The 16,543-nt window shown below is 45.0% G+C and overlaps 3 protein-coding genes across 5 annotated transcripts; 1 reads left to right on the top strand and 2 right to left on the bottom strand.

Moving 5' to 3' along the window:
• Positions 1-204: 204 nt before the first annotated feature.
• Positions 205-3,317, top strand: LOC120687800 (3-dehydroquinate synthase homolog). 3 transcript variants are annotated; one of them, XM_039969817.1, is made up of 10 exons: positions 205-363; positions 608-790; positions 1,105-1,274; positions 1,559-1,657; positions 1,782-1,850; positions 2,055-2,195; positions 2,396-2,485; positions 2,595-2,762; positions 2,853-2,928; positions 3,051-3,317. In XM_039969817.1, exons 1-10 carry the CDS (start codon positions 276-278, stop codon positions 3,173-3,175), a joined length of 1,209 nt encoding a protein of 402 aa, XP_039825751.1. In that variant the 5' UTR covers positions 205-275; the 3' UTR covers positions 3,176-3,317. The 3 variants fall into 3 exon arrangements, with proteins under 3 accessions (XP_039825751.1, XP_039825750.1, XP_039825752.1); XM_039969816.1 differs by having other exon boundaries at positions 2,055-2,201; XM_039969818.1 differs by lacking the exon at positions 1,782-1,850 and having other exon boundaries at positions 2,055-2,201.
• Positions 3,318-4,192: 875 nt separating this feature from the next.
• LOC120687799 (probable serine/threonine-protein kinase PBL3) lies at positions 4,193-8,096 on the bottom strand. Its single transcript, XM_039969815.1, has 6 exons — positions 7,187-8,096; positions 6,112-6,470; positions 5,889-6,024; positions 5,658-5,794; positions 5,441-5,564; positions 4,193-4,937 (listed from the first exon to the last, which is right to left on the bottom strand). Exons 1-6 carry the CDS (start codon positions 7,242-7,244, stop codon positions 4,468-4,470), a joined length of 1,284 nt encoding a protein of 427 aa, XP_039825749.1. The 5' UTR covers positions 7,245-8,096; the 3' UTR covers positions 4,193-4,467.
• A 6,045-nt stretch (positions 8,097-14,141) lies between these two features.
• On the bottom strand, positions 14,142-15,052 carry LOC120693145. The gene has a single exon (XM_039976551.1). The coding sequence runs from the start codon at positions 14,964-14,966 to the stop codon at positions 14,421-14,423; it is 546 nt and encodes a 181-aa protein (XP_039832485.1). The 5' UTR covers positions 14,967-15,052; the 3' UTR covers positions 14,142-14,420.
• Positions 15,053-16,543: the final 1,491 nt, after the last annotated feature.

Here is a 16,543-nt window from a genome sequence, read left to right as displayed (position 1 = left end):
TCCAAAATTTTGGATATGGCCATCCAAACAGGGCCTTAATCGCCTAATCAGGGCTGCTAGATCTCATGGGCCACAATCCACTGGCCACTGCATGTGTGTATGTATTGGGCCTTCTCGCACTTGGGCTTTTGGCCCAACAAATGATCGCGCTCTTATAAGTTCTGCATGGGCCTCCATACAAAGCCCTCATCACGATGGGGGCCCTCCAAAAATGTCAGGAGGAAGATGATGATGCCAGCGAAGCGCTAAGCAAACCACAAAAGCTCTAATCATCAATGGCAGTCTCCTCCTCCTCCTCGGGCTCTGCCAATGCCCTAGCGTGCTTCCACGCCTCCCTCCTCGCGCCCCAAACCCGAAGAACAGGTACTGCACACTGTCCCTACCTTGTTCTATTTCTCCTACTAGATTCTTCGCCCATACGCAGATCCCCCAACCCGATTCGTGGCTCCCAACTCAATGGCTCAATCCATCCCTTTGTTCCACCACTTGCTGGTGCCATCGTTTGGCTTTGGCGGGAAATGGGGGTCCAAGTAGCCAGCCAACCGATGATTTCGCTATTGGGATGGCTACTGATTGTGAGCCTGGGATTCTGATTGGTGTGGTGCAGCGGTGGCGTCAGCTTCGCCGCGTCGCGATTCCGTCAGGATGCGCGCCTCTACTGCTGCGCCGGTGGAGCTGAAGAAGACCGTCTGGGTGTGGACCGAGAATCGGCAGGTTATGAAGGCGGCCGTGGAGAGGGGGTGGAGCACTTTCCTCTTCGGATCCAAAGATCTCGGCGAGGATTGGTCATGTGAGAACAATTATTTCCTTTTATCTCAAGTCCATAATATTATGTTCTTTGCTGGTTCGACAACTAGGTGATTGTTGAATGGCCTGAATCCCCTATTTAAACTGTTACAATTTACAAATTCCAAAGACCGATGCAGACTAATTTACATTGGAAACAGGCCAAAAGGGTGACAACATGTCCATACCTTGTGTTCCTATTTAAGTTAGTGTAGGCTTAGTAGAGCTATGTGTCTGAGTACTTGACAAAGCATTAAGACTTCTTAGATTCTAGTCATTCATGAATTCTTGACTTTGCATGCTCATTTGCTTTTTCAGCTACTGCTCGCATCAATCCTCTCTTTATTGATGGTCCAGAGATTTTCGATGGCGAAAATCAAAAAGTTGCTGAAATTTCGCAAGTCTCTTCACCCAGAGAGCTTGAACTCGTACAACCAGACAATGTAGAAGTCAAGAACATTGTCATAGACTTTCGAGGTGGTTGGCAGGTTAGACTACTGAACATTGCAGCATAAGCACCAATCTTATTAGCCCCCCTGATCCGTAGCAAGAGAATTGTTTCAAAGTTCTGTTTTGCTTTTTTATGATATGCCGTAACTTATCATAATGACTTGAGATTGATTAACCATTAGTCCATTACTACACTCTAGGTTTTCTATTTATATTTCATCAAAAGCATGTAACGAGTGTGTGTGTCCGATCAGTGGCTTCCAAACATTATTGCATAAACCTACCCTATCATTCAGTGGTATTTCCTTTCCACATTTCATAGGTTATACCGGCCGAAAATATAGTTGCTGCATTCCAAGGATGTAGAGGAACTGTATTGGCTGTTTCAACAAATTCAACTGAGGCTCAAGTTTTTCTTGAGGTAATTTTCCAGAGATTTCAACAGATAAGATATAACACCATCTCGCACATACAATACTGGTAGGTATTTGTTGTAAATTATGTTGTCTGTGGCTGAGTCATTGTTTCCTTCACTCATTTCGTAGGCCTTAGAGCAAGGGCTTGATGGAGTTGTACTTAAAGTAGATGAAATGGATGATATCATTAAGCTCAAGGTATATTATAATAACTCTGTGCAAAGTTCCTCTGTGCTTAACTAGTAAACCCCTGCCAGTATAAAATGGGCTTGTAGTATTAAATGCCATGGTTGTAGTGTATTTATATGTGGCTGTATAGGAGGCTACTTCTTGCTACTGCTTTTTGTTTTCTCATGTACGATTTACCAGATGTTTGTTTTTCCTCCCCTTTTAATGACTCAGGATTATTTTGACAGAAGGAATGAGGCAAAGAGTCAATTACCATTGACAAAGGCTACTGTATCAAAGGTTGAAGTTGTTGGTATGGGTGATCGTGTTTGTGTGGACCTTTGCAGTATGATGCGACCTGGTGAAGGCCTTCTGGTTTGTGTATATATCTCACTTGTTCATTGTTGCCACGCATTTTGAAAAAAAAATTATGGAGATATTAAAATGTTCACCGTTCAGTGTTACCTCATGGATCTGCCTTATTGGTTCGGTTAATATGTGGCATTTTGTTGATTCCTGTTGTCCATACAAGCATACAAGTCTGCATCTAGAGTTAGATGGCATCTTTTTTTCAGGTTGGATCCTATGCAAGAGGAATGTTCCTTGTTCACTCTGAATGCTTGGAGACGAACTACATTGCAAGCAGGCCTTTCAGGGTCAATGCGGTAAGTCTAAAATAAATTGGATGGCAGTAAGATGTTATGTGTAACTGGGTATTAGTGTATTGCAACACAGCAAAGACCTATACGAAATATATGATCTTGTCACTTTTAGGGGCCTGTGCATGCATATGTCACTGTCCCTGGGGGCAAGACTAGCTACCTCTCTGAGTTGCGATCAGGAAAGGAAATCATTGTGGTTGATCAACATGGGCTATGGCGTACTGCGATTGTGGGTCGTGTGAAGATTGAATCAAGGCCTCTCGTCCTTGTAGAAGCAAAGGTAACAAAAAATCGGTGTACCTTGCTGTAAGCTTTATGTGTTTTTTTTTCATGTGAATGTCCATTTCATGGTACTACTGGCTTGCTGCAGGACAACTCTGGAGACGATACGTATAGCATTTTCCTACAGAATGCAGAGACGGTTGCGCTCATCACCGACGACACAGGTAAATCCATTGTGGTCCAAAATTAATTGGACTATACACGTTGAATATCTCTAATTTGCTTCTATCATTTTAAGGTCTCTTTCAATCAGCTAATTCCTAGCCTGTATTATCGTTCGACACAGGATCAAGTGGAAGAACTGCTATTCCTGTGACTTCGCTGACAGTCGGTGATGAAGTTTTGGTGAGGAAACAGGGTGGCGCTCGTCACACTGGGATAGAGATTCAGGAGTTCATTGTCGAGAAATGAAAACAGAACGCAGAATGCAGCTGTTACCTGCTACCAACTTTCGTTTTGCCCAAAACAATTTATGTATGGATGCAACTTGCGCACCAAATTTCGAGTGAAAAAAGCGGGGGAAACTGTGTCAAAAAAAAACTTGCACACGAAACCCAGGGCCGGCCCTGAGGGGGTGCGGACGGTGCGACCGCACCGGGCCTCAAAAAATCGGGGGCCTCCAAAAATTTCTATGTTATGAGGCATGTCAAGTTATAAGTAACATCTTTGTTTATAAGCTAGCCCATTTAGATATTGAAAGAGACTCGATCATCTAAGTATTTGGCATGGGCTTTGGAACATTAGCCTAGGACTAATTTTGAGAGCTAATGTTTAGTCTTAAATTGGTAGACTAAGCATTAGCCCAAGATAGGTTGTTTGGATCCATGGGCTAATGCCCACCCTCTCTCTCATTCCCATATCTAGGTGTGTGTATACTCACATTTTTTTGTGGGGTTCATACTAAATTAGCCCCATTATCACCTCTTGAAGGGGCTAAAAATTTTGGGAGAGATAATCTACTTTAACTTAAAATTATCCCTCATACATCCAAACAGGTGGGATAATTTGGAGCTAAAAAGGTGAGGGATAACCATTATCTCTATGTATCCAAACAGACCCATGACCCCCTCATAAATTTTGTAACCTATATTGTTGGGCGTGACATCTCTGTCCAGTTGGCGGAATAAAGCCGCGCCCTGATTTGATAGAGGAAAATCAATGGACAACTTCTCCAACATCTGCCCAACTACACGCTTCAGTGCCTCCTTGACATCCTCGTGAGACGCCGCCACTGTCTACAGATCGCCGATTTGCTACCTACTTGTCATGCCGATTACCAATTTGACTTTTTATATTTTTATAATTAATGGGGGCCTCCATTATTTTTTTCGCACTGAGCCACCAAAAAGTCAGGGCCAGCCCTGACGAAACCAAGACTTCGAATCGCCTTTGAGATGGAGCAACATTCATCTATTTTGCAGTAGAAACTGAGCAACTCCATTGCGATTTTCCATTGCAGCAAACAAAGAGATCGAGGAAGTTACACGTGCCAGCCGAGTGAATTTCAAAACACTGACGACACAGGCCACTACGCTATACGCTTTCTGAACCAGGCAAGGCAACTTATCATAGATTGACATAGTGGTGTTCCCGTGTCACACATGATCGCCAAAACATCAGTAGAAGCAAAACTTACAACGCTGCTCATTGCTGAACCAACAAATATACAACCTACAGGTCCGCCACATCTTCTAAGTCTCGTCCTAGTGCACTTGTGCAGTGCGATATCCTGGCAATGGGGATGCTGCTGCTGCTGCTCCAAGTGAGCGCCGCGGCGAAGGTTGGACTCTCATTGGTGATCTGGGCGATCTTGGTATGGCGTGTGAGGCCTTCCGAATGTCAACCAGTGGTGACGCTGAACCATATTTGGCATCTTGCAGCTGCTCCAGCTCTTCCAACACCTGAGACATCCGAGGCCGCATCTTGGCATCACCACAGATGCATTGCAAGGCAATGCTTGCAATGGCGTTTGCACCCTTTTTTGGATACTGGCCTCCAAGCTTCGTGTCCATGATGCGGTATAGCCTGCGCTTGTCGCCTAAGTGAGGTCTGGCCCAATCAACTAAGTTCTGCTCTATGCCTGGCTTCGATTTGTCCAGGGCTCTTCTTCCAGTGAGCAACTCAAGCAACACCACCCCAAAGCTGTATACATCTGCCTTTGCAGAGAGACGGCCTACGAAATTTCAAGCAACATGAGAACAAATAGATCCAGAAATAACCATCTATATTCATTACCATTATGTTCGATTATGTCCTAAATCCAGGAATATTTTTCCCTCTGCACTTAGTAGGAATAAAGTTCACTGGAGCATTCGCAATGTGCAAAGGACTAATCTGACATATTAAAATGAAATGCTCCATTTAAGGGAATGCAACACAAAACAGAACATACGTACAATTGGATACAAGTTGTTGAAATAAAAAGGAAATGCAAAGACACTTATTCGATGGCAGGATGGCACAATAATTTCTTTTAGCATAAACAAGTAGTCATCTATTACACCCAGGACCACCAAAGATGATTTAGGTAGGAAACAAGATAATTGAGTGAGCTTTAGCTAGTGCATTACAAGGACCCAGCATTGGCATCTCCCGTTAAAGATGAAGCCATACACAAGAATAATGCACAGTATATACCCAATTATTTTATAAATACGCCGAGACAAAATATCTAACCTGTTGCAATATACTCTGGAGCTGCATATCCATGAGTGCCCATGACTTGAGTGGATACATGGGTTTTATCCCCAGTTGGACCAGCTTTTGCCAAGCCAAAATCTGAAAGTTTTGCGTTGAATTCCTGCGTTGAAACAACAACAAAGAACAAGATAAAGGGGTATTCAACAAGATACGCATGCTTCATAATCAGAGTTGGAATAGTTTTTAAGCATACCGAATCGAGGAGAATGTTCGATGCCTTGAAATCACGATATATAACTTGGTTTTCAGCATCATGTAAAAATGATAAACCCCTAGCAGCACCAATAGCAACTTTGAGCCTTATTGCCCATGACAAAGGATCAGCACCTCCTGAAAAGTAGAAATATTGCATTATTAAATGCTCAAACAAGTTATATGAAACTTGGGACTCCACAATCCAGTGCCATAGAGATTAAATACATACTTCTGAACAGATGATTCTCCAAACTTCCCTTGGGCATAAATTCATATACCAGAAGCCGGTTGTCACCATCTGAGCAGTAACCAATGAGCTTAACAAGATTCTTGTGGTGAAGTTGGCCAAGGTAATCAACCTCTGTCTGCAGCAGGGAAAGGGTAAGAAAAATCGGGAACAATAAAAAATATTCTTGGAGCATTAGAAATATATAGAAGAGAGATGAACCTACCAGCCATTCCTTGTGTCCTTGGAAACCTTCCGGTTTAAGCTTCTTGACAGCAACAACCAGACCACTACCCGGTTTTGAAGGGGCAAGCGTGTGTTCATCAATCCAACCTTTATAGACATGCCCAAATCCTCCTTCCCCAAGAAGACTGTCCGGTCGGAAGTTCTTGGTTGCAGTTTTTAGATCATTGAATGTGAATGCCTTCAGATTAGAAGATGACAAGATTTCACCTTCTGTCCGAGGAGTAGGAAGCTCACTTCGCTCTCTCATAGACGAAAGAGTAAAAGTTGAGCGGGTTGAGTTGCTCTTAATCGTGGAAGGGACAGATGATAAACTTGTCTTGCTGGTCACTTTTGATGGGTCTGATCTCTCAACAAGAAGCAGAAAAAAAATATGGATCAGAACAACTTGATATCGATAGCATTTAAAAATTATGATGATGTCATACTCATGAGTTCTGGTACTAAAATTATGCTAATAATTAAGAAAATTGTAAACATGTTTAAGTTGTCAATTTAACAGCAATCAATTTCAAAGCTGATCAGAAGGGACTTTTTCCCTAACTTGTGCTCTACCCAATTTGTGAACCTACCTACCATAACCATCTGCTACAAAATTCTTACTGGATCATTAGTAACCTCTATTCGTTTTGCTAATGTGGAATCAGAGTACATCGAACCTAATATTCCAATTTGTAAATCAGGGTTATCATGACACTCGTAGGTCAATTGTCAGATTCGATTGCCACCTCAATGGCCCTAGAAGTGCTGTGAAAGTGCCCTAAATATATTCAGGAACAAAAATTCCCACTGTTGGTTTTAAATCCTACCGCTATGTCTTATCCTCTACAGAAGTAACAAAGAGGAACAAAAGTAGAAAGGAAGGTACTAACCACTAAAAACAAAAACTCTACATCAAAACAGGTAACTGAGCCAGAACAAGTAGTTCGATCTCAAAATTATTTAGCACGAAAGGGGTTAATTCATATAAGCAGCCATAACAATCCAGAGCTGTAACTGTAAAAGGCAAAATTGGCAACATAGAGCAAAAGAATTCTAGAGAGAGTCAGGGCACTCACAGGCAGCATTGTTCATGCTGTGATCCACCCGCGCCGTGGTGTCCATGCAATTCCCCATGTTTCCCTCCCTCTGTACCAATTCACCCACTACTCATGCACTGTGCAGGCAATCAAGAACTCTGTCGCCTCAAGATCCTCAGCTAGATCAGCTCAATCCTCCGTTTACATGAACGAGCTGAGCGGGAAAAGATGGCCTCCCTTAGTTGGCTCGGAGCACAAGATGACCAGTAATGCAAGGAATCAAAGAGGAACAGAGGCTCCCAAGATTCTCCAGCAAGGCAAACAGTGAGCAAGCAGCCCCAAAGGTCCAATCTTCGCAAGGTCAGGACGGAGCTCCGCCACAAATTCTGGAGGAAAATCAGCAAGCTCCGTAGCTGCAGAGCCAAGAAACCAGCGAGCAAGAGGCAACCTGTCTACCCCCGGTACCTCAAAAGTCAATCAGAGCCTCCATGCCCAACCAGCTTAGCTTCTTCTGCGAGCTGACCAACCGGGCGCCCCTAGCAAGAACCCCAAGCCTTGTTCAGATCGAACCCCGCCCACCGACTCACCCACTCCTGAACGGGGCGAAACCCTGCTGCAAGAACGGCTGCCGCGCACGCAGCGAAGAAACGAGCGCGCCGCAGCAGGTGTCGGAGCTCACACCTCGAGCAGTCAACTCGAGGCCGCCGCCACGCACACCCTCGCCACCAAGAACCGCACGCACGGGGAAGCCGAGGTGCGCGTGGAGATGCGACCGGATCGCTTGACCCGGGTCTCTGCCTGGACGGAGGCGAGCTGCGTGCGGTGGGGGTGGAGAAAGCAAAGCGGCAGACGGAAGGAAGCGGCGGGCAGCCCGCCACCGACCGAGCTCAGGTGGTGAGGTGTGGAAGCTGCGAACGGGAGCGGTTGCTGCCCTGGCTTTTCCCTCCCTCTTGTGCACCGCGCTCTGGGAGCGGAGATTTACATTTATACCCTCGAAGGGTTCTATGGGTTGGGTAGAGATGAATAGGTGATCCCCTCGCATATGCCCCCAAGCAACAGTGGATTACCCAGAAGTTGCAGGGTATCTTTCGTGATCTTGAACACCAATCTTGGTCTGAGCTTTTGCTAAAGCAAAGGGGGTAGATTAGGGAAAAAATCATGCTTTCGGTTCACGTCATTTGCAAGCTAAAATGAAATTGACTGGAAAAAAGAAAGATAAAGAGTGCATGTACGCGTGTGAGCATCTACGAATAGAGGAGAGATGAGCCGGTAATAACCAAACTTATCAGGTGTTAACTCGAGAATACTCTTTAACTTGTGGGGGCATACTACTATAATTGCTTGCGAACGGGGAAAAGCATCCAGCACGTGCAGCAACCCGAGTTGAAATATTAAACTCTAAAAACAAGAGTTGAAATATTAAACTCTAAAAACAAGAGTTGAAATATTAAACTCTAAAAACAAGAGTTGAAATATTAAACTCTAAAAACAAGAGTTGAAATACAAAATCGTAATCACCGGTGTCCTTGAGAAAATTAGAACAAATGGTAAACCATACACGGAAGCGCCATGATCACAAGGCTCAAGAGTATTCTCTGCAGCGTTGTCCTCCTCCAACCTCCCATGAGACCTTGGGAGTTAAAATCACGCCCTGTTTAGTTCCAAAAATCAAAATTCCATTTTTTTTTCCGGCACCTGCATGGAGACTTAAATTTAGACGAAATAAAAAACACATTGCGACTGCTGCCTGTAAATCGCGAGACGAATCTAATAAACATAATTAGGCTGTAATTAGACGCTAAATTGCTACATTAATGCTACAGTAAACAACCTCTAATGACGGATTAATTAGGCTCATTAGATTCGTCTCGTGATTTACAGACGAGTTCTGTAATTATTTTTGTGATTAGTTTATGTTTAGTACTTCAAATGTAGAAAGATGTATTTTCAAAAACTTTACGGGAGGCAACTAAATACGGCCCAATCAATCTTATCGTCTCGCTTTTTCAATGCTGCATCAAAAGGGAGCTTGAGGCTTGCATCATACTTCTATAAAAAAAAAGAGCTTTGAGAATCTCACATTGTCATTTTCCTTTTCTGTCCTCACTCCCTTGTCCGCGCACCACTTTCAGTAATGCTGCTGCCCTTGATCTATCCATTTCCACCTCCCAGATGCATGCACTGTAACAGCCTTATGTTAAGTAACAGGAGAAACATGTCATCATATGCATCATTAAGCATTAAGCATGATTAGCCAACACCTAGGAGAGATTTAAAATTCTTGGGTTAATCCACTAATTAGGGTAGTGGCGGACAGTCCGCCATTATACGGCGGACGGTCCGCGGTTCCTCCACACTACTGACCACGGTCAACTTCGGCCGCATCGATTCCCTACCACGTCACCCACTCGCGGACAGTCCGCACCCCACACGCGGACGGTCCGCTAGAGCACCCCGATGCGTGTCACGCGCGCAGAGACTTGATGCCACGTCCACCCCTCGGCCCCACCCGTCAGTCCATCCTGCACAACACCTGGGAGTCTCCTCCCACTCTCCCAGCCTTCTCTCTCACTCTCATTCACTCCACTCACCCCCTCTCTCAAGCTCCAAGCCATGGAGGAGCTCCACCACATCCCCCACCATTGAAGCCCCTCCACCTCGCCGGAGCTTCGCCGGAGGACGCCGAAGAACGACGCCGGCGAGCTGCACCGCCCCAATCTCCTCTTCTTCCTTGGGGAGGAGCTTCCCCAACAAGCTTCTTCCTCATCCTCATCCTCTTCCTCAAGCTCCAAGCAAGGAGGACGACCCCGAGCTTCCCCAAGCTTTTTCCGTTGCTTTGGAGCTCTTTCCGATACTCTACTCGTCTCCGGTGAGTGCACCCCCTTCCCGATCCGTCCCCATTGCCCTGGGATTTGAGGCCAAGAACCCACCTAGAGCACAAATCACCATTGATGACCTAGAGTTTCGAAACCCTAATGCATGTGGGATTTAGCTCCCAAAGTGAACCCTCTAAGCTCCCAGAAACCCCTAGGAACAAACCGTGGCCGGAATCGCCGGCGGCAAGCTCGCCGGTGAGCCTCGGACATGTCGCGGACGGTCCGCCCGACATGGCCGGACGGTCCGCCAGATTCCGACCCAACCGGCAGAGCCTCTGGACATTTCCAGCCTTTCAAAATTTGTGAGGCGGACGGTCCGCTTAATCTACGCGGAGGTCCGCAATTTACACAGAGAGCATGTTATCGCCCTAAAACGGTCCGTGGCAGACCGGCGGATGGTTCGCCGCTTAGTCCGTCGTTCAGAACCGGACGGTCCGCTTCCTCTCAACGGACAGTCCGCCCTTTCCAGCTTAACACCCTTGCACTCACTCATGAACAACCCACTTATGCACCTTATACCCAGTCTCTGTATCATAGTTTGGCTTTGTTAGAGCATGCCTCCTCATGTCATTTACAAATCATTGCACACATTCATGACATGCTCATTTCTTAAGCATCATTTGCATTCGTGTAGAGACCGTGACGCCGGAGCAAGACGAGGGTGAACCGGAGCCCGTGAGAACGCTGTGTTCGCTTGGCTGTGGCTGATGGCTAGTGCTGATTTGTTATGAAAGAACAGTACTGCTGACTGGCTGGTAGCTGCTACTGATTTAGTATGAGAGAACAGTACTACTGGCTGGTTTACGTCTTATGATTCTGATGTTATTTAGAGTTCATCGAGTCAATATAGAATCTACTAGGGTGTTAATTAGTAATTTTTAGGTGCACCGCCATTCTTCAAAATTCGACAAAAACAATTGAACGCTGGACTGTGATCATTCAGATATCCTTGTTGGGAGTTGGGACTGAAGATGTCATGGGAGAAAGGGGCTTTCTTCAGCTGAAATGGTCGTTTAGCTGCCGTCACGAACCCATCTGCATGTAGAAAAAGGATTCCATTGACATGCATGTTGCATCCACCCGCGGCCCTTTCCCTTTCCGGAGACCTAACTGCATAAGGGGAAATGAAAAGAGGTTCCTTTGTGGCTTGGCGTTTTCAGGCGCTCAAGCCAGGGGGCATGGCAATCAATCACGACTGTATGTGCCTTTTTCTTGTACGTGATGCGTTGTCTTCGTGTCCGCTGTGCCTTTGCTTCACGCTTTCGAGAATGCAAAGGGGACGACGGATCTACAGACAGATGGGGATTGCTTCCTTTTGCTCTCTTGTCCCTTGTGTGCTTTCAATTCCTATGTGATCTTATCAGTATTGCATGTCACGGTGAAAGAACCCTAGCAGCGTGTGCAGAGTTGGAGAGCCTGATGGGGATGCAAAGCTAGACATGGAGCGAAAAAAACTTGTTTATTAGTAGGACATTCAACTCTGATGCTGAGAGAACAAAGAGATTATCTGTTTCATAAGGATTATAGTACATCCAATAAAGACTGCAAATAGTATAGTCCATGGTCCTTGGATTGCCCCAAATCCTTTGCATTGGTTTCATGTCGAGTCATGGGGAACAGCAGGAATCAAGTCCAGTCCAAGTCCAACCAGCGGCCGAATGCTACTCCTGGTACACTACAGAAGACTGCAGTGTCCTGATCCCACTGAGCTATACTACAGTGCACGGCAGGCAGCGGCGCAGCGGCAACATTCATTCATTCATATTTTTAGAGTTCCCAAAAAAAGAGAGTCCCAAATCAATGGCCGGAGCAAGTCAATGGCTGAACTGCCAACAATTTTGCATACCCTGCAAGAGTGAGGGAAAAAAAAGGTAGGAGTATTGAAAATGAAAGGATAAGAATCTTGCTGTGAAGGTCTATCTAGAAGATAGAATAGAGGTTGCAGCAGAATATAGGAGGCCGCTGGTTGAGTGATTAGCGGTTGAGAGTATTGTTTGACCTTTCCTGTGTCTCACACTACTGGCACACTGCTTCACTGAAACAAAAATCACTACTACTCCGTAGTAGCCTTTTTTTTTTGAAGAAATACTGCGTATTAGTAGCCTTTTAGATTCTTATGGCTCCTACTCTAATCTACTTGCAAATGTAACATCAGCAAGCAGTTGGCTAGTGGCAGATTGGAGACAGGCAGACCAGTTAGGCAGCGAGCACTATCTCTCCACAGTGAGGAGTGTACTGGATTGTTCTAAGCCAAAAAAAAGAGAACCATAAGAAGCAAAGATTAACCAAAAGTTCAGGATATGGTAAACAACCCAGCGTTGGAACTTTTGCTGGAATTAACAAACATAACCGCAGAGCAACGGGGAACATTTCAACCCTCTCGACACACCGCACTACTAACAAGCGGTTGACAATTTCTCTGAACTCTGAACAGCCACTGATTCTGGAGGAGGTGCAGCAGAGGGCAAGCAAAGCGAGGGAGCGAGAGGGAGATGCGGAGAAAAGGCAAAGGAATCGGAGGGGCCAGGGCCAATGGCCATGGTGGTCGACCGGTCCACTACTACCGGCCCAGCACTCCACTGCAGCGCTGACGCCAATCATCTCAGCCAGGCATCTCGTGTGCTTTGCTTTGGCCTTCAATTCTTCATCAAGAGAAGGATCGCCATTTGCCAGAAAGGGCACACGCCCACTCGTACACGTACGAGATTTTAGGTTGTTATTTCAAAAAGAGAGACAGAGAGAGATTTTAGACTGTGAAAGGGGAATCGTCCTTTTTTTTAGGACGGAGGAGTGAAAGCTGCCGATGTTTTAAAATTTGCAAATTGTCGCGAGAATCGAATGCCGGCCATGTATGGAGCAACTTGAAACTAGTTTAGTGTTGAATCCTTGGTGTGAATCCACTGTTCGCTGATGCTTATCCTAAGTAGTGATGAGTCATGTTACTGATTAGCTATGCATCATCATTAGGACTGGACCACCTCACCACCATGTTTAGAGAAAGAGATGAACACCGACAGAACAATATAAGGCCAGGTTTGATTTTTTTAAGTTTCAGTCATAAATCCCGTCACATCGTTTGTTTAAACACCAATTAGAAGCACTAAATATAGACTTATTACAATCTAATTTCATAAGTCATGACATAATCAAGAGACAAATCTATTAAGACTAATTACTTCATAATTTGACCACTAATTGGTACAGTAACAATCCACTAATTATGTATTAATTATACTTAATAGATTCATCTAGAGCTCTAATTGTAATTTATACAATTATATTTATATTAAATTAATATCCGAACATTCAATGTGACAGCTGCTTAAAAAATAAACGGCGCCTAATTCTTGTTCCACTGTTGCAGCACTGCTCTGTTGCGGGAGCAATGACTGACTGGTACCTGGCAGGCTGGCACTGGCAGGAAAGTGGCAAGCCTCGCTCCTGAACACCGTGGTCCTAACTGGCTCGGTGCTCGGCAGTCTGCTAAAGTACGCAATGGAACTACCAATGGGCGCCATGCATAGTTCACTGCATGGGTTGCCTGAAAAAAAATGGAGATTGTGTTTTGTTTTTTCATTGAATAATTATCAGGCTAAAGCTGTCAAAAACACAGAGCCGTGACCCAAAAAAATAACAAACACAACACAAGCCCAAGAATAACTAAAAGGCCACAACAAGGCAAAAAAAAAAGCCCATAAATAAAATCAAAGCCAAGGCCCAACTACAATCGATCTTTGCAAAATTTACATCAGTTGTATACTACTATTTTTTTTGTTGGATGTGCGAGCTGAGCTAGCCAGGCCAAAGTCACGAGTCAACATTTTCTAAAAAAACAAGAAGTTTCCAGTCAACATAAATAATTGAATTTGAACTGGAAATCATATGAACTACAGACGCATAGCTCTTAATAGTTTGGACTAGCAAGTAGCAAAGCTTATTAAGAGAAATGAATTGTGATTTTAGATGAAGATAGTGATGACCGTTGTTAATTGTTACTAAATCAGGTTTTCATACGAAAATGTTATAGTGGAAAATCGTGGTTGGAGAATAGCAAACCACGTGAAACCCAAAATCACCCACAAATTCAAACCAAATAAGTGTGCAGATCACAACAGCGCTTGCCCACGAATCATCCGGCGGAATGGCGGATGAGTAGAAATTCTCATTAAAAAATGTGGCTCATGACAAGAATTCTGCTCTTTGTCCCGAATGCGGCGTATCAAACAATTCGTATTGAATATGAAGATATCAACAACCCTTAATTTCTCATCTTGCAGAACTTCAGATGTTGCTCTCGCGTAGCAAACAGAACAGAGCAATGCAGAAGATGAGAAGAAGACTATGAAACCCAAGGGATTACAACTTGAACAGCCTCGCTCGTCGCCGTCAGCCCCTCCTCACTGGCTGACGAGGGAGCCCTCGGCGGCGGCCATGGAGCGGCAGTAGTCGGCGACCTCACGGAACCTGGGCACGCTCCTGAGGTCGACCGTGGTGCCGTCCCTGAGCGTGATGATGATGTCGCCCCACTCGCCGATGAACCGCGGCACGACCACCACGGACGGGACGGAGGAGTAGGGGAAGTCGGTGCGGTCGGCGCCGGAGAGCCCGGACACCACGGTGACCCGCCGGGAGGTGAAGCGGTACCGCAGGATGAACGCGCGGGACGCGGCGGCCAGCGTCAGCGGCAGCCACAGCAGGGTCAATCCCAGGAGCAGGTTCGCCGCGAGGTCGCCGTAGTGGGCGCCGCCGTCGAAGAACACCGTCTCGGCTCCCTCGCCGCGCGCCCCCGCCGCGTCGGCGCGCGCGAGGACGAGTCGGGAAGAAGCGGCGCTGGCTGAGCGCCTGATCAGCGGGAGAGGGGCCATATGGAAGGAGAGCGCCGGTGGTGGCGTCGGGCGGAGAATGGAGGAGACGGCTGCGGCGGCGGCGGACGGCGGCGGCATGGCGCGCCGGTGGATTATCGCTGGGCTCTGGTTGGTGGTGGTGGACTGGGTTGGAGGCGCGCGCGGTGGGGATTCCCGGTTCTGGTGGTTATCGTGCAGTCAAGGCACGTGGACGAATCGAATTGGGGCACGTAGGCCTCTTTAGACCCACGAGTTCCCTGGGCTTCGTGGGCCTCATTGCTCTGCCTTACCATTTGAGCCCGCTCGCCGCTGTTGGTCTCCAAACTTGGGCTGATGAACTGAAGCTGCTTGTGCTGCCGAAGCTGGTCAGGTTCAGAATACACGGAAGAACTTTTCTTATGAACTGATCGACCGCAGTTAACAAATTGCTAACGAACCTAGAACAACTAACATTACAGAATTCACATGTTCAAAAAAAAAATCATTACAGAATTCACATCCAACTAGAGTGCTGGATTGGTGCTTCAACTGGACGCTGTCCGAATGTAGTAGTACTGAGCGATCAAAAACTTAGGTCTCATTTTCTAAGTAGCAGTCACATCAAATATTTAAATGTTAATTTAAATGTTCGTATGCTAATTTAATACAAAACTAATTGTATAAGTTGTAATTAGGACTCTAGACGAATCTATTAAATATAATTAATGCATAATTAGCGGATAATTATTGTAGCAATTAGTGGTAAAATTATAGTCTGAAAAAGTTTAATAGATTTGTCTCGTGATTAAGTCACGATTTTTGAAATTAGTTTAGTAATAAGTTTATATTTAATACTTCTAATTAATGTTTAAATATGCGATGTGATTGAACTTATGACTTAACTGAAAAAAGCAACCGAGATCTTAGAAGAGCGGGTCATTAGTCATGTACATGTGTACCGGTGTCAGGGTGTGTTATCTTTTCAGCGTAAATTTTTTAAAGAGAATCTTACTATTTTAGAGCACTAAATAAAGTCTATTTACAAAACTTTTTGCACGAATGGGTCGTAAATCGCGAGACGAATCTAATGAGCCTAATTAATCCACGATTAATTTATAATTAGTGGATGGTTACTCTAGCATCATTGTTGCAAATCATAGATTAAGTAGACTCATTAGAGCATCTCCAAAAGACTCTTTATATCTTCTCTAATTTATAGGAATAGAGATTTTGATGAAAAATTAGCCTCCAACAGGCTCTTCAAATGAATATCCAAAGATAGATATCCACTATTCCGAATTTCATGTTAGCTAAAGATAGAGAGTAAGGATGGCTTTCTAGACTACAAATAAGATATACAAGAGTTGTTGGAAAAGACAAAGATATGAAAAACGATTTTCACTCAAATGACTCTCCAAATGATAATTTAGATAGTAGATTTTGAAAAAACTCTCGGAGATGCTCTTAGATTCATCTCGTGATTTACAATCCATCCGTGCAAAAAATTTACAATTAAATTTTATTTAGTACTTTATGTATGTGTCCAAATATTCAATGTGATGAATTTGGGTGTTTGGATGTAAAATTTGTGATCTAAACAATCCCTCGGTATCCTCAGGAGGAAGAGACATGCAGATCCAGCCCTGCCTGCCCTCCATCTCTTCTCCAATCCCCATCACAGATCATTACCTGCTTTC

Source organism: Panicum virgatum, chromosome 9N (assembly GCF_016808335.1).
Source record: "Panicum virgatum strain AP13 chromosome 9N, P.virgatum_v5, whole genome shotgun sequence".
In the NCBI taxonomy this organism is placed as follows: Eukaryota; Viridiplantae; Streptophyta; class Magnoliopsida; order Poales; family Poaceae; genus Panicum; species Panicum virgatum.
This window is presented reverse-complemented; position numbering and strand designations above follow the sequence as displayed.

Bases quoted from the DNA above. Each gene is read 5' to 3' on its own strand.
- LOC120693145 (XM_039976551.1), bottom strand. From the start codon at position 14,966: ATGCCGCCGCCGTCCGCCGCCGCCGCAGCCGTCTCCTCCATTCTCCGC.
- LOC120687799 (XM_039969815.1), bottom strand. From the start codon at position 7,244: ATGGGGAATTGCATGGACACCACGGCGCGGGTGGATCACAGCATGAAC. The intron at 6,471-7,186 runs GTGAGTGCCCTG...TTGAGAGATCAG, and splicing joins CAGCATGAACAATGCTGCCT to ACCCATCAAAAGTGACCAGC. The intron at 6,025-6,111 runs GTAGGTTCATCT...TCCCTGCTGCAG, and splicing joins AAGGACACAAGGAATGGCTG to ACAGAGGTTGATTACCTTGG.
- LOC120687800 (XM_039969816.1), top strand. From the start codon at position 276: ATGGCAGTCTCCTCCTCCTCCTCGGGCTCTGCCAATGCCCTAGCGTGC. The intron at 364-607 runs GTACTGCACACT...GGTGTGGTGCAG, and splicing joins GCCCCAAACCCGAAGAACAG to CGGTGGCGTCAGCTTCGCCG. The intron at 1,658-1,781 runs GTAATTTTCCAG...CTCATTTCGTAG, and splicing joins AGGCTCAAGTTTTTCTTGAG to GCCTTAGAGCAAGGGCTTGA.